Source organism: Acromyrmex echinatior, chromosome 13 (genome assembly GCF_024713525.1).
Source record: "Acromyrmex echinatior isolate Ae372 chromosome 13, ASM2471352v2, whole genome shotgun sequence".
In the NCBI taxonomy this organism is placed as follows: domain Eukaryota; kingdom Metazoa; phylum Arthropoda; class Insecta; order Hymenoptera; family Formicidae; genus Acromyrmex; species Acromyrmex echinatior.
In genome coordinates, this window is record NC_141864.1 from 7,130,375 (window position 1) to 7,155,547 (window position 25,173).

Consider the following 25,173-nt stretch of genomic DNA (forward strand, 5'->3'; position numbering starts at 1 on the left):
TTAAATATTTATTTCGCTTTCTCCTGGAAATATTTTCCCAACTCGCTTGTGCCTTGGTCCGTTTTCCGAGCGAGTTTCCTTCCATCGTAAAGAAAGGAGCGCCTCTATCATCTCTATCCAGCTCTCTATGCTCTTCTCTTTTGCTTTCGTGAGACACCGCCCGCAAGTCGCTCCCGTCACGCATATCCAGTCTCGAGAAAAAGAAAGAAGCACGCTATTTTCTTCACGCTCGAACGTGCCGAAATAAGGGTCGACCGGGAAAAGGTAGAGCCTGCCATGAGGGAACGTCGGATTCTCGAGGCGTGGCACCTCAGAAATGGATTCAACTAAATTCTCACACTCGCCAAGCCGAGGCTGAGACGTGCCGAGATGCGCTCGCTCTCGTACGAGGACGAAAAGACGCCGAAAGGGACGCCGAAAGGGACGCGTGGCGTGAACCCGAGACAAACCAACAAGCAAATGTGTTTATCTACGAGACCTCTTGCAAACGGGGCTCAACGAGTCGGAAATTTCGGTGATGTCAGGTTCGAGAAACCGATTCTTAGACGAGGAAAGGCATCTATACGTTGAGGCTCGAGATTGGCGCCGGCGAAAAAAAAAAGGGTGCGACCGCCGGAGGATTGAGCACAAGTTGACAAGAAACGAACAGGAGACGTAAGTAACGGGTGCAATCGGTTATCGATGATCGCGTAAATGTCGATAGCGAGATTGCGCCGCAGTTGGATAGAAGCAGCAAGAACGAACGTTACCGTCGTTAAAAACCGGCGGTGACAAACAAGCTGCTACTCAACAGGATTCGCGTGAGTTCGATTACAGATGATGAGAGAGGATATGAGTATTGCGCTCATCAGTCAGAGAGCCGCTAACGAGCTCTGGTTACCATGCTTGTCGGCTCGGAAATATCATCGCTGTGAATTAGGTATTAATCATGTTGTCATATTATCACTAACGATCTAACGGAGTCGCTAGAAACGAATGAAAATTGCGAGAGCGAACACGATTCTGAAAGAAATTGCGAGGGACTATAATTTCTAATGCGGGAGAGTTTAAATTAGAAGAGATGAAGACACGATTTTTGTAAAAATTGTCTTAATTAAAAACCGGTACATATTCATAGTTAATAAAATGTGAAAATTGCATACACTCTAAAAATATAGGTGTGGATTTAATACCACATGCGTTATATAATTTTCACTATGTTAATATTAATGTGGATTAAAAATCCCTGTTATTCATATCAACATCATCATGATGTAAATTTAAAATACATAGTATTTATATTAATCTATTATGATATGGATTTAAAACCTATGATATTAAATCCACGCCATAGATTAATGTTTATATTAAGTTTATATCAACACCAACATGGCGAAAATTATATACACTGAAAAAAAAGATCAGCTGCTGCAGCAAATTTTTGGCGTTAGATTATCTGCAATGTCAATATATTCCGATAGGCAATCAAAAATTGACTGCTGCAACTAATTAAAAATGCTATGCCATATTTTATCATCTAATTAGCTACAGCAGCCAATCTTCTTTTTCAGTGTAAACATTGTACGGTGTTAAATCCAAATTTTTTATACAAGTTAGTAGTATATACAATTTCCCTAATTTGTTGCTAGAAATATGTGTCGGTGTTAAATCCATATTCATATTTTTTTAAAGAGTATAAGATTCAATATTCATTGCAGATCGCAATGCTTTGAATTTCAAAGATTAAGCGCTTTTGCGCTTCAACGGCGGTTATCGTCGACCATCAACTGCAACATCATGAAACAAGTACCGAGACAGCCGCCACTTTCTGGCTGTCTTTTGACGTACTCGTAAAAAACTTATCTTTACACGAGCAGGTGGCAATTTGTCCGACTTGCACCGCCACTTGAATTCAACCGAAATTTTACGTCGTCCGCAACCCCGTAAATTGTATCTTGCGCTCTTACGCGTTCATGTTTACGCGTTCGGGGCTTAAGTGGCGCAGAAAGAGAGAGAGAGAGAAAACATTCACAGAAAAGGCTTACGCGGAGACGAGAACGTGGATAGGTCGAACAGAGACAGCTGCGCGGAAGTCGGAACGTACATCAAGCCGGAAGCACCGCGGAGGTGCCGTTAACATAAACCCAGTTATTGCTCCCCAGACATGATACCCTTATACTTACGCCCGCGTAATGTCAAACCGTGTCTCGTATAACTTTCCATAGTTTCCGGAGTCACGGGCGAAAGAAAAGGCTTCCGGATGTTTTCCGCGACGCGGTCGAGACGAGCGTGAAGAAAAACCTCGAGAGAGAAGCCGACGAGAAGCCTTGACGGGATTTTAGCTCCAGGAGGGTTTATACCTTGTATATTATGGCTTATGTGCCGTTTACCATGCGCTTTATTCTGTTGAATTTTTTTCTCTTTTTTTTATTTATTTAATATATAAAGATTCGGAGGAAAAGAATATATACGGTCTTTCTCTCTCTTGAAATCTTATCGCAATTCGCGACATCATTTCCAAAGGGAAGCAGACTTGCAAACTGGCAAAATCGTAAAGTTACAGACGAAATGGATGATGCTGACTTGCTCTGTCCGTGGATGACGGCGACGGGCAATTTACAAGGCTTTTACCGAACGCTGAGTGATTTTGAGATATTCCCGCTTGCAGTACTTGTAGAATATGGGAAAGATATGCGCACGGTATCTGCACATGAAAGGAAGGCGTCTAAAAAGGATCGATATTTGCAGTTGCTTTAGCGGAAGTAACTAGAATGCACTCTTATGTGTACATAAATCGGTTGCCTCGCGGGCGTCTCTCCTATTTGATAATCGCTTCAAGGAATGGTCCTCAATTCTCTCCTATCCGAAAATCACCTCAAGAAATAATCCTCAATTCATCAGAATTGGTAAATCGAGAATCATTTGAGAAGCTTGTGTGTTTTCTTATTACAATAAAATGTTCTTTAAATAATTTGCTACACAACAGCATGTTTCGCGATTATATACACTTTGAAAAAAGTGTTCAGTATTTGTGACTATAATTGCATAGTAAAATAATTAGGATTAGAAACATTTTTTATAACCGTAATATTAGTAATAATGATAATATTTATACATACGAAAAGAACGGTTTTGTTAAAGTATCTAAAAATTTAGCTAAATACAGGTCTGAAAATAATTTTGTCGGACTATGAAAATAATTTATGGACACTCCAACAGTTTCTAGAATGTTAAAACTTTTTGCAGCATTGTTCATTATGCTTGAGCGTCCTACATAACAGTTTTAATAGTTCAACAACAAAGTTATTTCCAGATCTGTATCTAGTTAAATTTCTAGATTTTTTTAGCAAAAAAAAATTATTTTTTCCATAGTTAAATTATAGTAATTATAATGATTTTTTCTCTCAGAGCAATATTTCCAAAATTATTATTGTCCGTAAATAATAAATTGATACTCCTGTCACGTCTCTTTCCTTCGCTAAATTAAATAACAATTCGCCAATAATACAAGGAATGTGCTCATCAGTCACTCGCGTCGCGATATACCGCATCGTGTCGCCCGCCTTTGCACACGTTCCACGGGAGATTCCAACCGTCGAACAGCAAGTCCGTCGTCCATACTGAAAAGGTCTTCCGACAGCTTTCACGTCGTAGCCCCAGCCCAGATAATACAAAGAAATCCGCATCAGGGTAATGTCGCGTGAAGTTAACGCGCCGGCGTAACCATTCTCATACTCTTGCTCCCTCCCGAGGGATCAGATCGTGGCCGGTGTTTCGATGAAGGCTGCAGACGGACGAACGGGAAAGAAGCACGATGAGAAATCCCATTAAGGCACTGAGATCTTGAAAGGGCGCGATGACACCGTTCTATCTCGTCCGATGCAAGTGATAGAAGCGATATAAGGATCTCTCCCCATCGCAGGGAGATGGAATTACGAAGCGATGGAAAGGGTGGCGAGGTGTATTCTCGTCGTCCATTAATCGTTAATCATTTTGAGATCTGAATGAGATGGAACTATATGGATGAATGATAAATAAAAGTATTTGGGAGTCTGCCTTAATTACTAAGAATATATTCGAATATCGAATATAATAGTGAAATGATAAAATGACAATACTGGTCATCTCGCAATTGATGGTGCAACGATACTTTTTCCAAGATCGATTAGTGCTAAATTCAAACTAACTGAAGCACCGACGAAGGAGAACACCCGGGTTTGAGTTACGGAAGGGTTGAGTTTAGTCGCTCCACTGGACTGTAACTCGAGCTAACGCCGAGAAACACCACCACTGCCGGAGGAGAACTTGCCTCGTCAGCTGCTGGTATATAAGGCCGAAACCTAGCTACCGCCTGTAGACAGGAAACGGAATCTAACTTCCTTCCTTCCTTGGTCGAGGGCGAAGATTAATCTCGGTACCGTGTCTCCTCCAACTGGACCATACGGTCCTTGTGACCTTCCATCATTATCCGCCTAACGTTATGTAGGTTCTCTCGATTCTCGTATGCAAATGAAACTCATAAAAAGAATCACAAGAAGGTTATTTAAATTCATTCGATTTCGCCAGGATTAGTAGTAATTCCCAAAATGAGATAGAAGAGCCAATAGAATGCAAATGAAACTTTTAACGCGCGGATCATTTGATCAATTCTTATAATTACTCACGAAGTGAATCCTATAATTGAGAGATAATTAAGAATCCTTTTTGCCAGGAATAAATAAAGCAGAGCTAAGGAAGAATAATTTTCCTCTTTAAGGAAAATTAAATGTTTTTGTAATGCTTTTCAGGAAGCTGGAGAGAACTCCATTTATTCAGCATAATTAATCAGTATAATGCACGTATCATCCATCGCACATATGATTGAATTCGTGCTTTTCCCGATAATTTATTTTATTGTGTGTCGAAACTGCTAATTGCGAATTAATTTTCCAGATCCATGCGGAGGCATCGAGTGCTCAAAACCAGAAGTCTGTCAACTGGATAGTTTGAGGCAACCAGTCTGTCGCTGCGGGGAACAATGTGGCCTGGAACTTTCGCCGGTTTGCGGAAGTGACGGCAAAACATATTCGAACGAATGCAACCTTCGACAGGAAGCCTGTCGCTCGAGATTACCGCTCAAGAAAATTTACAACGGTGCATGCAGTTCCGGTAATAAAAATCATTAACATTTTTTACTCGGCATGTGAAATATAACGGCAATAAAATTTTCAGAAAATTGTATAAATTGCTTTCCTGCATGCGATTAATTGTTGTACAGTAATGAATAATTTTGAGTAATGATTAATAATTATTCGAGGGGCATATCCCCATTATATAAAAAAAAACCGGTTATGCAAATAGCTTGTGCATTGTAAGATTTTTTTTTGGAGTATATTGATAATATTTTTTGCACTCAGAATGCCTTCACTGCAACCATTGTTAAGTGAGCAAATTTGAAGGAAAATGCCAATACAAAACGTGTCCAACTGTGAATTACGTACAGTAATTCGGTTTATAATATGACACAATTGTAACTACGTCGAAAAGTAATTTAAAAATCAAATTAATGAAATAAAAAAGTTTTATAATTGTGTTATATTTTATTTTACTTTCGATAGGGAAACTTACTAATGTGAAGTTGGCCCCTCAATTTTTTGAAAAAAAATTAATTTTCCATAGCTCATTTGATTGCATTTCATAATATTGAGAGAAAAGTGGTTGTTAATTACATAGTAAAACAATTATCGCTAAGAGTTCCATTTTTATAATTATTACTTTTACAACACTAATAATAATTATTATATTTCTAGTTCTACAAAAAATATATAATTAGCACCAAAAATGATTATAAATTATAGTTAAAAATATATAATTGACCCGATCGACCATAAATAAATTATAGTAATTGCGACCATTTTTTTTCTCAGCATGATTTTATAAAAATTACAAATATTGTAATCGTGGAAACAAATCAATAGTCTTTCATTGAATTATTGTATTAATTTGATTTGTAAATCCTTGTTTATGTAACTATCCATATTTTGAAAATCTAATATTTTGAGACTATCATACACCAAAAATACGATTTCTGAAATATTCTATGAAAGTAAAAATAATCGTGACACAAGTCGTACGATCGTTCGATTTCGCAGGTCAAAATCCCTGCGAAGCAGCAAAATGCAACTTCTATGAGCAGTGCACGATCAATCGGCAGGGGATCGCTAATTGCGAGTGTCGTCCCGACTGCGAACCGATAATGAGGCCCGTGTGCGCCCGCGGCGGAACAACCTACACGTCCATGTGCGAGCTGAAGAGGCAGGCGTGTCTGACGAGGAACAACATCGAGGTCGCCTACGTCGGCACATGCGGCTCCAGAGGACCCTGCTCCGAGAAGGTCAGTCTCAGCTAGTATCTCACGTACGGAAACACGAGGAACACTCGCGGTTTCCGCTTCTGTTTCCGCGCTCGGCGCGACGCGAGCAAGATTTCTTGTCAGATCCTCGGAATTTCGACGATGTAAATTATTGCTCTTGTTGAATATGTTATGATTCTTCACTTTTTTTGCAATTTATATCACTCATTTAATTTTGTATTGCTTGTTGCATATTATTAGTTACTTTAAGTAGATCATGTGTCTTTTTTTGTATTAGCAGCGTCTTTTTTCGCATTAATACACTTTTAGTTTTTTGTGCAGCATATCTTATATTTTCTTTTGTACATCCGAAGCAACACAATTACTTTCAAAATACGAACGTTAGCATCATATAATAAATGTATAAATTAAATGTTTAAAATATAATACGAAATAAATGTTTAAAATAAATGTTTAAAATATGATACGATTTTTAAATTATTTAGCAAATGTTACAAAAATATACATAAGATGTCTGCAACGTATATTAATTAATTTTTAAATGTATTGTTTAAAATACTAGTTAAAAATATTATTTATTTAAAATAAAATAAATAATATTTTTATACATTTCACGATTTTATGAAGGTTTAATAAACGTAGGTCTATTTAACGTTTTTATTACAGCATAAACCGTTTCGATTGAATGTTTTTTAAACGTAAATTGTTTGTTTGAATACCTTTCTGCAATAAAAACTGTGTGGACTCAATCTAAATTTACTTCCGATTTTAAGAAAAAAACACGTTTAATGCATGTTCGTTTGAGCATAATATACATATGTATATATAATAATTTCGCTCAGCTATAATAGCTTTCTTTAGGAAAAACGTTTCGATGAGCTGCAATCCAGTTTGTGGATGTTTCATTGAAAACTATTTCGTTAAATTCGAGAGATTGATTAAATGAATACGTCGTGTAAAGCACAATCAATGTAATTGATGTATAAAATTTACAACAGAAAATATTGGTATAAAATATTCTTGATATATGCTTGTTTCAATGAAATATTGGGCACAGAAAAATCTAAAATAAATTCTGTGAAAAAAACTCTAATAATTTTTAATAATTCAAAGTTTAAATTATCAGAGATAAATCATGTCGATGATGTTGACATGGATTATTTTCAATTTTATAAAAAATGACGTGTTGTTATTTAAAGCGACACAATTTAACTAGATTTAAGCTACAAATGTCATTGATCCACAAAACAAGGTTCGTAATCGATACCGAACTCGCTCGCGAAATGGAAATTGCTGGATGTATTCGCCGCAGAAATTGGAAAGGATCAAGAGCCCGATGGAGTGTGGAGGGAATTTCCTCTCTTTTACTATTTCTCCTTCTCGATACTTTCTCGATTCCCTGCGAAATTCGAAAGCCGAGGTGAGATCTTCACCATTTCGACGAGCTCCTTCGCCAAAAGCAATTGTCACTAATTGGATGACGCTGTGCCGGATATCTCCGTGGGAAAGCTAGTAGATACTAGCACGAAAAGGAATGAGGAGAGATCGAGCTCGATGAATTTCAGGAAGACATTCCTGTATTGAGTTTCTCATCCCATGTATTTCTCATGAACGACTTTATGGGCTATGATATTCTTGATACAGTCTGCAAACTTTCCATTATCTAATTTACTCTTTGTTTACATTTCCACTGTATTTGCGTTTGCCTTAATTTCAGACAATTTAAGATATATTATGATATTATATTAAATTATAAAAAAAAAAGACAACAAATTATCTAATTGTAAGATGTACAATACATAGAACGATGGCATAGTTAAGTATCTAAAAATTTAGATAGATACAAATCTAAAAATAATTTTATTGGACCATCAAACTAATTACGTACAAAATTTAAGCATGATAAATAATATATTGTAAAAAATCTTTCCAACCAATTTATATAAGTCTTATATAATTATTTTGATAGTCCAATAAAATTATTTTCAAATCTGTATCAAGCTAAATTTTTAGACACTTCAACAAAACTATTCTTTTCATATAAATTATTTATGATAGTAATAATAATTATATTGTAGCTTTATATATAATATAATTGTGTTATTACTAACATTATAGCATTCATGTATCAATTTATCACCGACACTTTAGCATCTTAAAAAATTGTGATGCTAAAAAGAAGGAAACAAGACGAACTACAGTAATAGCTTTTCTTGATGTATAACGGTACATCACATACACAATCCCATATATATGACTATTCGGTTCGCAGATGTGTCAATGGGGCGCAATTTGCGCGGAGATCGCCGGCAATGCTGTGTGCGAATGTCCGACTTGTCCGGCAGAATTTCAACCCGTATGCGGCGATGATGGCATCAGCTACAGCAACGAGTGCAAACTTCGCTTGGAGGCATGTCAGCATCGACGGGAGATACGCGTTTTGTATCAAGGATTGTGCAGTGAGTATCTATCCAAAATAAATTTAAACAAGGGCATACGTCATGCCTGTAAATATGCAGTTGTAATTACGACTGATTAAATATCTAATTCCAAAATAATATAATAAATAGATAATTGAAGGACTCTCGATAAGTTAGTCCCTAAATGCCACACTACAAAAATAACAACATATTTGGATATAACATACCATATCCAATTCGATTGCTTATAAAAATAAATATATCAAATATTATACGGAACATGATGGTACCAAGCAAATATATGCACCTTTATTAATAATAAAATTATAAAAGTAATGAAAAAAGCATTGTAAAAAAGCCAGATATGTCATATGTATCAAAAAGACGTTTGAAGATTAAATGAATAAAACAATAAGGCAAATGAGAACCAAGCGCTGTCATTATTCACAATATAGTCCATATAATAATACACACAGAAAATAAAAGATACGTTTTAAGTTTTATAATCAATGTTAAATATTCGAGGAGAACGTGAATAATAATTTTTCAAATAGATATGGAAACGGCTTCTCCGTTTTAAAAGAAAGAGTTTCCGGCATCTTTTAATCTAATATAACGAGACAATCTAATAATATATAAAGACAAAAGCGACTGAAAGTATTAAATTGCAATATTTCTTAAACTAAAGAAGCTCAGCTGGTTAATGTTAACTTTCTAGCAAATTTTTCTCGTTTAATTTAAGTATATGCAAATCCCAATTTTCATTTCCTAATAGCTTCCTTTGTTTTGCTTAATAATTTTGTGTCCATTCAATCGTCCGTTCTTTTATCACGGAGAAAATATATTGTCAGCAAGTTAATCTCTTAAATAGGCAAAATCCTTCGAAAGGTGCTCGAATTAATCACATAAAATTCTGAATTCTCAATCTGGCGGATTGTTCCACGTTAAGCGCTCTTATCGACACTAATATCAAATGCGAAAAATAATTTCCAACTCGCGGTGGGGCGTTAAGAGAACAAATCTGCGATTTTAATATGCCGGAGTGGTCGGACAGCAGGGGTTAATATACGGTCGCGTAACCACCCCCGGCAGCAGCGGTAACTTAAAACTTGCTACGACTAATTTGAATATCCGGCCCGGGTAAATTGAATTTATAACGGATTTCTGAACGATCTTAAGTAGCACGGCGGCATGAAACTTGATTAACGTCGATGGCCTTGCGTGTTCCCTCAGAATTAAACATCGATCGACCGTCCACCTGCACATTTGCTTCCTCATGTTCGATACGACGCGATAAAACGACCGTAAAAATCGGCACTGATTTCAGAAAAGGAATGAATTATGATTCCAAACTGTATCAAAGGGTATCCCTCTAATTTTGCTATCCCTAAATACGATCGATCTAATTAATTTTCAACGCATTGAAATGTCATACGTTTTATTAGGGTTTCTTCCGAGAATACGTATGATATGATAGTGCCGCTTTTGATAAAGCTGTGCTTCATGTCAGATATTTTCAGCGATACTACTCATGCAGCGGAGCATTTCTTTTCTTCCCGTTTCCTCCTTCGCAATAGGAATTCCGGGCGATATCGTAAACAACTTCATGCATACTGCACTCGACGATGCATCATCGCGGCTGCACGCGAGCTCGCGCTATTAATCTTCATTTTATTATTTTCTACGATGCCTTTAATAACGACGCCGTGCCCTCCGCCGATCCTGGGAGGGCGGGAAAACGGGAGAAAGGGGTGAGCGAGATTTCATCGACCGTGTACTTTACGACGTTGGCTCCTACCCTGCAATTTCATTCTTATTAATCTACCCTTCTCCCACTCTCTCCCTCCTCCTGTCTACCGCCTTCGATATTTCAGAAGCTATTATTAGGACCGCGGTCTCAAAAGGACGCGAATTCCTGAGCGATTTTCCGTTCTGTGCCTCTTTTCGTATAGCATTTGATAAATATTGTGCTTCAATCGCTTTACGATCTGCGTATTCATTCAAATTTTGTCATAAAACGTGCAATTTTGATTACAGCAATGACATGATTGTAACTTTCTCGTGATAAAACCTAAATATTAGGTTTTATCGCGTTTTTCATCAGTTCTTATAGGCAGGAAGTTAAAGCGCTTCAACTTACTGTAGTTTACGTGTGCGATTCTGAAGAAAAAGTTTCATATTAAAGTGCAAACTTATAAAATATCGTTCCCGTATTTCGAAAGTAATACAACGCAAAAACTTGATTTTCGAGTTATTGCTATGAATGAGTTTAGACAAATATTAATCATCAAAAGTGAACTAACTTAACTTTATAAATTTGTTAAAATATCACAGCTCAAAAAAAGTGATGTTTTAAGAGTTGTGAAATGATAATAACAAAAATAACATTTGCTAAGAGAATAATTCTTTTTGCTGATATTATTTGATTATTTATATAATTCAATAACCTAACTGACAGTTTAATTTTTTTAATTGCCATTTTTTTTTTAAATGAGGGATATGTAAAATAATTTTTTTTCTACTTTGTGGATCAAGAATTAACACACAATTACAATTAAATTATTATAATCAGTCCGCGATAGTTAAACATTAAATATTATACTGTTAAATATTTATATGGTATTATATGCTCTCGAGAATATTCTGTTAACAGTCATTTTTCCTCTCTTGTAAAAATGAGAGTACCTCCGTAATTAAACGAGGAAAAAAAATCATTTGCCTTTCTTCCTTTCCCCGATTTCATCCTTCATCTTTATGGAAACTACTCGCCAACGAAGCGCTTTTCAACGCAAAACAAATGCACGACTCGATGCTAATCTCAAGGAACGGTTGCACGATGACATTCGGTGCTCATTTCCAACGCAAATCATCCATATTCGCACAAGCATTCCTTGATAGCTCTATGTAATCGCAAATGTCTAAAACATAGTTCTAAAATCACTGGCATGTACTTCAGAGATACATGCAAATATTGAATAGTAAATGAAAATTATTAAAGTTTATAAATACATAAATACATATTATCTCAGTTCATTATATGCATGTATATATATATATATATATATATATATATATATATATATATATTAATATATATTATATATTAATATAATTAATAAAAAATATAATATATATAAATAAAAAGTAATATAAATAAGATACAACATAGATAAGAATTAAGATAAATAAATGTTGCTATTATAAAATACGCAAAGATTAATGCAGGCAATTAATGAGGTCAATTTAGGATGTAAACGTTTCGGATGTACTCGTGTTTGCGTCTTGTGGCCCAGCGCAGGAATAAACCGTAACATTTCTAATTTGCATCTTTATTAAAAAGTTCCACTTGTCAGTATACAACGCGAACAAGCACATTCCGCTATCAAACGGCAGATTTATCAAAAGCTCACGCCAATGGGGATACGTTCAAACAGCAATTCCATCAAACCAGTCAACCCTACCGTCAACCCCCTCGACTGACGGGACTCTAAGGCTTAGAGAATATAAAATCGCATACTCGCGAGAGTTAGTCTAAACACAAACAGTAATTTCCATCACAAAAATCTGATGAAATGGGATACCGGAACGACGGTGGGTGAAAGTGATCTTCTCTAGAAAGGAGCATCTACGACGCGATGAAACCTATGCCAAGGTTTATCGAATTTTCCTTATATTACACGTACCTTCGGTGAATGCGTCGAAAAAGATTGCCTTTTAATATTGAGAGAACGGTAGCTTAGAAATTTGAAGACATAAAAGGGAATGCGAGATTAGAAATTGGTAGTTAAGAATGATAATAAAATTTTGTAAGTTTAGAATAATAACATTTCACATTATATATATACAGCATTATATGAAATTAATCTAATAATATTTGGATTCTGAAAAGGAAAATATGTATTTATATACACATATATATATTTTTTAAATCTTTTATTATATTTATATGTTTTAATATATTTCATATTTATTTTATGTCTATGTATATATGTATATATATATATATATATAACTTATAAATATATTAAAATATACTTATAAGATATCATAAAAATATATATTACGTTTTTTTCTATATTATATGTATATCTATTTTATCTTTTTTTAAAATTCAAATGTTACGTATAAGGATTGAATATACCTATCCATATCCTAGAGATTGAACATACATAGAAATTTCCTGCAACGCTCTATAATATTTATTCACAATAACTTTGCAGTGATAACAGAATAGCATTATTCGAGCTGGTGAAAGTTTCAAAGGGTATATACGATCTCGTATAAATCACGGGAAGAAGAGGAGACGATTTCCATTACCAATCTCGGATTCGCATTAGAAATCGGCCGAAACGTGCTGTAGAATTCGGTTTCGTGCATCGTCCGCTACATGGCGATTTTGCAACGTTAGTTGGCTGTTCCACGACTGAAATCATATGAGTTGTTACCCCGCGGCATGCACGCTGCATATGCATGCATTCCCTCACTTTCTCTCTCTCTCTCTCTCTCTCTCTCTCTCTCTCTCTCTCTCTCTCTCTCTCTCTCTCTCTCTCTCTCCCTCCCTCCCTCCCTCCCTCCCTCCATCCATTCCCTTTCTCTTTCTCTTTCCTCCGCTTCCGTCCCACTCATCTCTAGTATGTGATAATTTTCCGCTCACAGTGTTCCGTTTTCAAGCTCGTTTTTAAGAAAGTCATAGGAAAGTCACCCCGAACCGCGAATATCATCAACACATCAACGATGATGGGATGAATCTCTGTCTCATATTCTCTTTACTTGCTTCTACTTCTCTCCAAACGTCCTCCCTCACATCCGCCATTTTCAATAAATTCTAAAAATAATTTCGAAACTAGCAAGCCACTATACCATCATTCTCTCTATTCTTTCCACCCTTCCTCGACTTCTGCCGGCTCACATTTCGGTATCACCTTTTGTCTCGACCACCCTTCTCTCCTCTCAGCCACCCCTCCCACTGCCGTGAGAATTCCATTCGAAACGGACGCCGTTATGCAAATACGTGCGAGAATCTTTATTAATGTTATCCTGAGGTAGTTCTCTGACCGGTCCGCTTCCGCCAGGAAAAGTAGCCAAGGGGTAGCGCGTGATTAGTAGCCCCAGCGAGTGTCACGAAACTAAAGAAATGTGTATAGTCGAATCTGCATTAAACTTACGTAAAGCCGCCATTATAAGTTTTCAATTGTCACCAATCTGTTTACAGATGGCTGCGAGAATAAGAAGTGCGAATTCTACAGCGAGTGCGAAAGCGATAACGGTGGAGAAGCCAAATGCGTCTGTCCTTCAAAGTGCGAAACTACGGTAAGTTTGTGAAAATTGCATTAATAAAAAAATTCACAAATTTGTAATAGTGATAATTAATTTTAATTTTTTTGCGCGGTCTTTCAGATATCTCAAAGTTATCGAACATGTTGAAAACAAAAAGCCTGCATTTCAATTTTCCCATATTTTTATGTATAATATTACACGAGAGGGAAGAACGATTTTGTTAAAATATCTAAAAATTTCGTTTTAAATATAGACGTTAAAATTATTTATTTTGTTTTGAGCCATCAAAATAATTATATAAAATGCTTAAACGTTGATAATGCTGCAAGAGTTTTAATATTTCAACCAGTTTGAATTCTACACAATTATTTTGATAGTGCAAACAAAATTATTTTCAGATCTGTATCTAGCTATATTTTTAGATATTTCAGAGAGTAAAATCGTTTTTTCTGTATATATATATATATATATATATATATATATATATATATATATATATTGATAAAGTTATCATACGCAAATGCATTACAAATATTCTAATGAATAACGCGTAAATATATCAGGATAGACGCACTTATAGAATATATTAAATCGGATGTTTGGATCGTTCAGAATTGTCATTTGCATTCGTGCCATTTCGATCACCGAAATTTTAGAAATGTCATGTCTGTCTTATTTGTATTTCTGCGAAAATATAACGTTGAGACAAATGGCTGTCAATTCGAGATTGACAGCTTCTTACAAAATCTCAAATTCAATAAATCATATCAATATACGTATATATTTTTCCGTATTGTAATAATTCTTTTAGATAAATATTTGGATTTTAATTTTAATTCTCTTTATAAATAAAAAAGAGAGAAATCTCTTCTTTGCAAAATAAATGTGTTTGTAGTATTTTATAATTATTATAATAATTATAATTAAAATCAGTATTTTACGTTAAAGTCAATTGACGCAAAATTAACGAAATTTTCATAAATATTATACTTTGCGCTCTCTATAGGAAATATTCTGTATTTGTCCGATAAAAGATAATATAAATCATATTGCCGAATCGTTTTACCAAAAAATTTATAAATACGTCAACAGACATATAACGCAAATATTTAACGAGCATAAAGCAACGTTCAAAAGACTCCACAGTAATTATGTGGAAAATTGAATTCCGATGAAATGAGTCAGTTTTCATATAATGTCAAATTTCGTATGATGTAGCTTATAATGCGGTGAAATTAAAAATGTACATAAACACAAGATTCAATATATTGTATAATGAATAGTTTTCGAGCTGTGACATATCAAATGTATAACTTGTGTTCAGAAAACACCTTCGTTTGTCATAACTCAAACATTATCCATTATCGAGCCTTTTATATCTATGGCATCTTTTCATTACATTATAAATTACAATATATGTAAAAATTAATTCATTTCATCCAATTTTCCATAATTGATACAAAGTCCTTTGCCTATAAAAAAAATATTCTCTTATAATATATTTTATACGATTTCTCTTTTTTATCAATTCCATCTCAATATAAATTAACCTAACGATATTGATATTATTAATCAAAGATCAAAAGCAATTTTTTTAGAAGAAAAAATGAATATAAAATACGTTTCGAAATGCTTGTGGCGATTCGCCACGCCAGGGTTTGCTCGTTAGCGTAACCGACATAAAATATTCATTCACGATGATGAATGTCCTGCTCGCGCCTGCACTCGTATATGCATTCTCGGCTAGCAGCGATATTTCGCGTTTCCCCAAGATCGTTCAATGTTGTCCGCTGCAAGAGCAGAAAGCCGCTTCGTTAGGTGCCGAGGGAAAGAGGAACAGGAAGAAAGAAGGGATCGAGTGCATTTGCATACGCTATTTTCAAAACTTTCCATCAACGGTGCGGCGTTTCGCAACACGACCAGTTTATTATATCCTTCGTTTGCGGCATGAATGACGTTTTCATGTTTCATTAGGCGACAATAGTCAATAGCTCTTTCACAAAACATCGAAAATTTCAGCGGTATTTCAAGGCGTCGCGATGTGAAGAATGAACAGAGAAACATGTGTGTGAAGAAAGAAATTTAATTAACATTTTGTTCCTCTCGCCCACGCAGCTTTGTCCGATGCATTTTATCTTTCGATGCGTGCTATGAATTTATTTAGCGAAGGAATATTCTATGTAAATTATGACAAATCATTATTATGATAATTATTATTGCAATACACAAAAATAACAGTTTTGCAGAAATATTTAAAATTTGGCTTGATAGATCAATTTTATTGATCCAGAATAATTATGTGACAGTTGAACTGGTTGCTAGAATGTCACAACTTTTTACAACATCGCTCTCGTCGTGCTTGAATTTTCTCCATGATTATTTGGGGGGGGGGGGAGGGAGGATGTGTGGTCCAATAAAATTATCTTTAAATCTATATCTAATTAAATTTTTTAATATTTTAGATATTTTAAATCGTTCCTTTTATGTACATATATATATATATACGATATTTGCTATAAAGATTCATACGATCCGCATAAAATCCTTGCGTCTAAGATTACATATCTAATGTATAATGAAAAATAATTATATTATTAAACTTCCAACGAATCGGTTTATTTTCTCGCAATTTTTGAGATGATTCTCTCGTGCTTATATTATTTCCGCTTATTTTATATAACTGCTTGATAGTAACGATTTGATGCGCGCTGATACATTAAAATCCGGTTTGTTTCCACGGAACTTCAATCTCCGCGGATTTATTTGCCTATCCCGGATCGATTTCCGATAAATAATTTTTCGTATCCGGTTGCACGCGCGGATATTACAGTCTCTTTCTCCTCCTATCTCTCGCATTTCCCGGCCCGTCACGGCGTGCATTCAGAATGGAAAGCATGTTGGTTCATCAAGATAGCGGCTCCGCGGAAAATTCAGCCGATTTCGACAGGCGATAGGCGAAGTGGCTTGGATTTCACGATTCGCAGAGCGTCCTGCTGACGAGACGGCGAACACAATTCCGAATTCCTTCGATGTCGCTCCGTGGTCGTCCGTGAGGAGACCTGGAGCGGAATAAGGGATGCATTCAACGTCGGGGAAAAAGAGTTGAGAAAAGGATTAGATTGGCAGGCTTCGTATTGGAACCTTGCGGACGACTTCCGCAGGGTACTCTTCCGGGAGAGAAAGTCCACTCGCCTCGGTCACGGATGCTTATTGGGGAGTATCAGTGAATCGACGACGCGATCTCTCTACTCACAATGGAAATTTCGAATTCCACATGTTTCCCCGGAGGAAAACGTAAAATCGACTGCGCGACCGACAGGAAATCGCTTAAATTACCGGAATTAAATATTAATTTCTGATACACGTTGAATTTTTCAAATATTTTTGTGCAAAGCAATGTGATAGAGCATTTTTTTAACCTTTTTCAATTCGCGGCACATTAAATAACTAGTTAAATTTGTCAAGATACCTTTTATCAAATACCGTTAATACGAAATAAACAGTAAAATTCTAAAATTCTTTAGTTTTTATATTATTGTTTTAAAAAATGATTTTGTTACAATGACAGTATCGTCGTGTCAATTAGAAATAGAGTAATCAAAATATATATAATTTAAATATAATTTTCACAATTAAAAAAATATTTTTACTATGCATTTTACTCGCTTTCTTATTTATTTCTAAATTTTTTTCGTTTCATTTTACCTTCTCTTAAAATTTTCGTGACATATTTAAAGATCCTTTGCAATTCATCAGTTGAAAAATCCTGTGATATAGAATCAGCAAAGTCATCGCCATAGTCATCGCCTTTCAGAAGAGTTGCCATCTGCATGATGGACTTAAACAGACAATTTTATTCTTAATTTAAGGTAGAATAATTGTAGAGAACAACTCATACAATAATCCTCTTAATGAAACACGAACCACGAGCCCGCGTATGCACGCGGATTAACTTCAGAAAATGAGCTGACTGACGTCAATTAAACTTAACAGAGAGCCAACTAAATCATGCGGACGTCTCTCTTTCTCTTTCTGTCTATCTCTTTCTCTCCCTCTCGTAGCGTAAACTTCACCGCAGCTCGCATACCGGATGTGGTTGCATTTTGAACGGCCGTAATAATAACCATCGTCTTTCTCATCAAAACGGCCAAAGCCATTCATGCGAATACCTTTCTCTCGAAATTCTGAATAGATCAAATGAATACTTTTTCCCAAAGGTTTATTTGCGTAATTATATGTATGTTACGTTAAATATTCCGAACAGAAGATGCAAATTATTAAAATAAATTATCAATTACTTCTGTGACAGTCACTGTCCAATAATTTACTGCCAATTTATCGCAATTAATTATGCTTTAAATATTATTAAATATAAATTTATCATTCATTTATTTATCATTTATTTATCAGTTTAATAATTAGCAATTACATTCGCATTTTATAAATAATCAGAATTAAGATAGATTATACGCGCATGTGTTAATTGCATTAATGCGCATTGAAATTACGCATTACATTTTCGCGAAAAATAATCGAGCCTAAAGTTATCCTTTGTTAAGGAATAATAATTTATTGACTGTGCGATTTTTACTTGGACACCCTGTACATGTTCAACTGACCAATATAATTGTGGCAGGCAGCGAAGGGTGGCAAGTGCATGAAACGCGCGTGTAATAAGCAAACAAGAGGAGCTGCGAATATGACGGCAGAGCTAATTAAGTTTCGCTCTTTCCTATGCTGTTGCACCGCTCGACCCTTGTTCCTCTATTCCCTGCCCTATTCCCAGCCTCACCCTACTGTCCATCAAACGCACCTCTGCATCCCTCGGCACTCCTGTATCGCGCAACAAGTGAGACACGCACTCCCGCTTCCTCTTTCAACTTCTACTTTTAAATTTCCTTTGTTTCTTTTTATTTTACTCTCCGTATTACCCTTTGCTGCTCCTTCGCCATGCACATGGTCTTGTTTTATCATTTTTGGGCAAAAATCCACGTTCCATATGAAACCAAGGATAGAAATGCAAGACATAAAGTATATAGCACGTTCCTATTACAAAATTGTATACCTACGTTGTGTATCTACATATTCTTCTTTAGCGTCAGGTTTTATAATAGATATTATAAGACAAAGATTTTATTTTAAGATCAAATTTTGTATCAAAGTTCTTAATCTTTTATTTATTACCATAAACCTAATTCATTATTCAAATTAAATTCAAATTTGTAATTATACAGGTGAAGGACCCGCCGGAGGCGGCAAAAGTTTGCGGTTCTGATGGTGTAACGTACGATAACGAATGTTCATTGAAAAGGGCGTCATGCATGAACCAAGTCCTCATCAACATTAGCTACGTGGGTGCTTGCGGTAAGCAGCATATATTTTATATGTCTTGCGAATGAGAGCTAATGCGATAAGAAACCGCGACCAAGTAAAACGATTTTCTTTTTATCCTTCCTTTTCCACCGCAGTAGAGAGTATTATAATAAATACTATAAAATGAAGTATTTATAAAATATTATATTATATTATATAAATATATTAATTATTAATTATTATTAATCAAAATTTTATTCCAAGAGTAAAACACACTTTTAATTTATTGAAGTATATATTATTGTTTTAGATTCTTTCGACATCTTAAAAACTAGACTTTACCAAGTGTAAACACACGCGCGTATATATTCTTTTCTGAAAATTATAGTAATCCACTGAATTACTTGTTTTAGAGATTTAAGATTTATAGCAGTAATCCGTCTATGGCCTAGTTTTCACCGAGGGTTTAAACCGGATCAGAATGTAAGAATCAACCAACTACAGTCGAGCATTCCCCTGTCGTTCGACTATAAGGGGAATACTCGACTGTAGTTGGTTGGTTGGTCTTACATTCTGATCCGGTTTAAACCCTCGGTGAAAACTAAGCCTATGTTGCGAGCTAACTAAAAAGAGAAAACTGAATGTTTTCCAGAATTGTGCGATCGCGACAGGGTAACATGCGACCATGGGGCGCATTGCGTGGCGGGTGTATGCGTGTGTCCGAAGGTCTGTCCGGAGAGCAGCGGCGAGCTTGTTTGCGGTAGCGACCTTAAAACTTACCGGTCGGAGTGCGAACTGCAGCAGGCGGCCTGCGGCAGGGACCCCAAGTTGTCGGCGTTGCACGTCATATTTTATGGAGACTGCTCCGAGAGATTGGCCGCAGCAGCATTGAGTACGTTACCGAAACTATACAGCCGCCTCTTATATCACACAAAATCCATTTGCGGAGATCCCTCCACAGTTAATTCATAATCAACGCGAACGTGGAGTGAAACGCACTGTGTGTAAAAAAATTTTAATAGCCAAAATACAGTAGCGTAAAACTTACGTGATTAAGCGTATATTTTACTTATACTTTAACTTTAAAATCAACCGAACGCACGTGTTATGTTTAACACTTGGAGATATTTCGCGCTCTGTGTGTCAGATGTGTCTCAAACAATGTAACGAAAAGCCATTATGGTTTGACAACGAGTTTGGACGTCTAACGTAACGCGATCTGCAATCCCTTTGAACGTAACGCTCGAGGCGTGAGACGCTTATGAAGTTCCAGAGACGTTTAGATATCTCTTGCATCTCCTCTGTAATCTTTAGACGTTGCTATTCCTTTATATAAGACGACTGGAAACTCACTCGAATAGAGATCTTCTATTAAAAATCTGGACACGAATCACAATTTTGTATGCAAAATAATAGTTTTAACAAAAATCTGCGAGAAAGGACATACATTTACCGTATTTTTCTCTTTACTTCTCTTTTATCTTCTCCCTCCCCCCTTCCCTCTTTTTCTCTCTCTCTCTCTCTCTCTCTCTCTCTCAGAAATTATTAAGACATGACGAATTAATCGAAAATGACTTTCTCATATCCAGACTCTTACTAGAAGTTCTCTAAGAGTTGAGACGCTTAAAGTGCCAAGACTCTCTAACGCTGATCCAGGTTAACCGCATGTCATTAACGATTTGCCTGCATAATGCTCTAACAATAAACCGCTCTAACAGTCGCTTTCTAACCGCTTCTAACAGCGACCAAGTCGACACCTGCGGTGACTCGCGTGGTCACTACCATCGCCGACGTGACTAGCACGCAGGAGCGGGAGGCATGCAAGGATATTCACTGCGACTTCGAAGCGACTTGTGAGCTCGGCCCGGACAAGTTTCCCAGATGTAGCTGCAGATTCGATTGCGCCTCTATTTCACCGGAGAATATGCGGCCCGTCTGCGGCAGCGACCTCAGAATCTATTCCTCCCTCTGCGCCATGAAAATGGAGGCTTGCCAGAGGCAACAGGAACTCAGACTGCGACCTCTCGATCTCTGCCAAGGTTCAGAATTCTCAAGAAGACCAGTTAATTGAGACAACAGACGGACGAAGCTATATTTTAACAACTCTCTACGCTTTTCTTGCGCTTTTTATGATATTAACGAATTTTAACGTAAATTAATTCTCCGCTAATCAAGTTGGACTTCGAAGTCACAGAGATTTTAATTGTGAATTCTGTAGGTAAATTTAAATCTATAAAAAATAAGTAAAATACAACCTGACTGACTATTCTGTAACAGTAAAAACTCGTGGTTAAAGCTTTCGCAAGTATATAATAATTTTTCAAATATTTATACAATCCGGAACAATATAAAAATTTATATTAAATTTAGAAAAGTGAAAAATTCTGCATGGTCGATGAAGGGTTAATCAATATAGAAATTGCTTCGTAAATTAATATTGGATAACGATAGTAAAAATCTTTCTACTCATATAACGATGTTCGCGCAGGCATGGAAGTCAAACCCTGCAACGGCGATCCTCCGTTAGTGGACTCCGAAGGTAAAGAGTACGACTGTGGTAGTGGACCAGAACGCAAAGACTGCCCTAGCAATAGTTACTGCCATCAGACGACGCGATTCGCTCGTTGCTGCAAGAAAGGTTAGCGAGAAGAAGACTTTGTCCGATATTTGCCTAATGTCAAAGACATATTTAGATCAACTCTTTTCGATCTTTTAATTCGCGGCATATTAAATAGCGAACCAAATTTGTTGAGGTATCATTAAGTACGCTCAGGATAAATTCTTACCGGTAACATGACATATTCAGAAATAAACAGTACAGTTTTAAAGTTTTAGTATTTTAAAAATGATTTAAAAAATTTATTGCTACGGTAATATCGGTTTGTTAAAATGAAAATAAATACAATATAATTTAAGGACATTCTCCGAAAAAATCCATTTTCTTTAGATTTTTCTGAAACTTACAGAATAAGCTTGTTAGTATTCTGAACATATATATGTATTATATATATATATATATATATATATATATATATATATATGTATGTGCTTTAAAATTCAATACCCGGAGCGGGATTAAAAATTGAGATATTCCAGTTCAAAGTTTAAGCATTTAAAATATATATACATATATTGATACATACATATATACATACATATACATAGGATCCCTATCTAAAGCTTATTCGAAAGTGGTCTTTTTATTCACTGTAAAAAAAATTTTTCTTAACAATTTTTTGAAACATAAATGGGACATAATGAAACATAAAACTTGATATTACAATAATTTGAAATTTAATCTGAATATAGCTTCCGGTATTCGTTTTTAAGAAATCATTGAGCAAAATAAGTAGCAAAGTAGTTACTTTTTCGACTGCGGCGGCAGTAGCGAAGGCGGGAGGCATTTTATATTATATAAAAAAACTTGTATAAAGAAACATTAATACTTAATACTTATGGAATATCTTACACTAATAAAAGTGAAATAAATTTAATTATAAAAATTTTCATAATGGTGAGCACTGATGTGCTCATTAAGTTAAGCACAACTGCTCGGAGAACGTCCTTAAGTAATTTTCATAATTTTTATATTATAAAATATTTTTTTATTTCGCGCTTTACTCATTTTTTTATTTAATTCTAAATTTTTTCGCTCTTTATCTTTTTCAAAATTTTGCGGCACATGTAAAGATTCTTCGCGACTAATTAATACCAATTGAAAAAACTTTTGTCTAAATAAATATCAATATTATATATACATCTGAATATGTGATATTATCGTTTATAAAAATTTAATATATAACAGTTTAATATCTCCGAGAATGTTATCACAAAAACGTTCTTCACGAAATGTGATTCCCTCGACCGCAAGCAAGTTGCGCTGCAGGATCAACATATCCTATAAGTTTCCGCGACGCTCACAGTTGCGTGTTTTTTTAGTTCACGGTATCCAGGTGGTAAAATGCGCGGACTCGTGGCACGGCTGTTGTCCGGATGGGAAAACCGCCGCACTCGGCCCGGACGGTGCGGGCTGCCCGAGTTTATGCGGTTGCAACCGACTCGGCAGCGTGTCTGACACCTGCAACCCGGAAACCGGTCAATGCGAGTGTAAGCCTGGTGTGGGCGGTCTCAAGTGCGATAGATGTATGCCGGGTTACTGGGGGCTGCCGAAGATAAGCGAGGGTCATCAGGGATGCATACGTAAGATTGGATCAGCTCGTATACTCTACGATTCTCTATTCACCGTAATCATTTGACGCAAACATACGTGATATGATACAGATACACAGAGAATATGTCATCACAAGCATTTGCGTAAAATATGTTCGCTGGAATATATTCCTCTCGTATTTAACAAAGCATGAAAAACTTTCCAGACTATACTATAATTCCAGATAATAATTCTTTTTTCCACCATCAGATATAATTAAAACTATAGTAAAAAATAAAAAAAAAATTTTGTTGTACTTTAGAGGGGAAGTGTCATGCTAAATTAACGAAGTTAGCACGCCATTTTCAGTTTTTAATTTGTAATTAAGAATATGTGTAATTAATCGACTTTGATATATTTATTCCTTATACACATTATAATTATTACTGTGAAAAATTAATGCAAGTAAACTTTTTCTTTTTAAACATAGCATGCGGCTGCTCGCTATTCGGTTCCGTGAGAGAGGACTGCGAACAGATGACAGGACGTTGCGTTTGCAAGCCTGATATCCAGGGACAAAAATGCACAATCTGCAACGATCACAACAAGATACTCACGTCTACCGGCTGTTACTCAGGTATCATATCTAACAATAACCATTTAAATTTTTCATTAAAAGCACCGGTTAGTAACTAAGATTTAATACTCTTCAATACCCTTTATAAAATAAAAATATAGAATCAAAAGAAGATTCATTCTTCTAACTTGTTCTAACATTCCAACTCAAAAACGTAATTTTAAACTCGTGTCCCCTAACTGGTCTGTCAAACTCTATTTATTCTTCGACCGCCCGATGCTAAGATAACGTTCTAAAGTCTGCGAGGTAGACCTGATGGTATCCCGGGACATAACGCGGTCTCACAACGACGGCGTAATTTTATTAACGCCGCGCTTTAATCCGCTTTACTCCGCAGCGGACATGATACCGCCCGTACCAACGAGCTGCAACGAGCTGGAGTGCTACTCGGGCGGCCACTGCACGGAGATCGGCGGCGTACATTGCGTCTGTCCGTCTGCCTGCCCGGCGGATGTACCATCCGTGCCGGTATGCGGCAGTGACGGACAGACCTACGACAACGAGTGCGAGCTGCGGCTCTACGCGTGCGGCCATCAGGCCGACGTGGTCACGCAGGCCTTTGGCCATTGCAGAGGTGGGTTCACTGAACGTACTCCGCCGAACAGGTCGCTTTTCATTCTGCGCTACTGAGAGAGAAACGCACACACACACACACACACACACAGCCCGAATAATATGTCTGAAAATCGTGAGAAACACGGGCAGCTTCTAACAAAATCATATACCCCTTAGATAAAAAAAAAACTACAAATAATACGGTTGCCAGTCAGCTCGTAGTTAGATAGATGAAATCGATGCTCGTAACTCATAGTCGAGAAGAATATGCCTAATTGTGTAGCGATGTTAACAGAGAAAAACGCGTCGGTGATAGGATATTCCAGAATAGAATTTTTGAAACGATCCGATGAACATACGAGAAGAGACGAATAACGTCTATTGAACGTAAAACTAATCTCCGAACAATCTACGAAACTGCGGTATATTGTTGTAAGTTGAGTTGCTCCAACAATCTGAATTATTATCTGTGATTCGGCGACTCATTCTG

At 36.1% G+C, this 25,173-nt stretch overlaps 1 protein-coding gene across 6 annotated transcripts in view; it reads left to right on the forward strand.

The window, feature by feature from the left end:
• The window catches only part of LOC105150915 (agrin), a 717,341-nt gene that overhangs the window by 671,671 nt on the left and 20,497 nt on the right, over window positions 1-25,173 (forward strand). For 5 of the 6 annotated variants that reach the window (XM_087412582.1, XM_087412581.1, XM_087412579.1 and 2 more), the window contains 11 exons: window positions 4,912-5,127; window positions 6,111-6,352; window positions 8,604-8,790; window positions 13,964-14,061; window positions 19,263-19,392; window positions 19,994-20,233; window positions 21,084-21,380; window positions 21,830-21,979; window positions 23,281-23,541; window positions 23,982-24,128; window positions 24,466-24,702. In XM_087412582.1, coding sequence (XP_087268708.1) covers window positions 4,912-5,127; window positions 6,111-6,352; window positions 8,604-8,790; window positions 13,964-14,061; window positions 19,263-19,392; window positions 19,994-20,233; window positions 21,084-21,380; window positions 21,830-21,979; window positions 23,281-23,541; window positions 23,982-24,128; window positions 24,466-24,702 — 2,205 coding nt within the window. The remainder of the gene's footprint in view (window positions 1-4,911; window positions 5,128-6,110; window positions 6,353-8,603; window positions 8,791-13,963; window positions 14,062-19,262; window positions 19,393-19,993; window positions 20,234-21,083; window positions 21,381-21,829; window positions 21,980-23,280; window positions 23,542-23,981; window positions 24,129-24,465; window positions 24,703-25,173) is intronic. The other variant, XM_087412580.1, reaches the window with a different exon arrangement.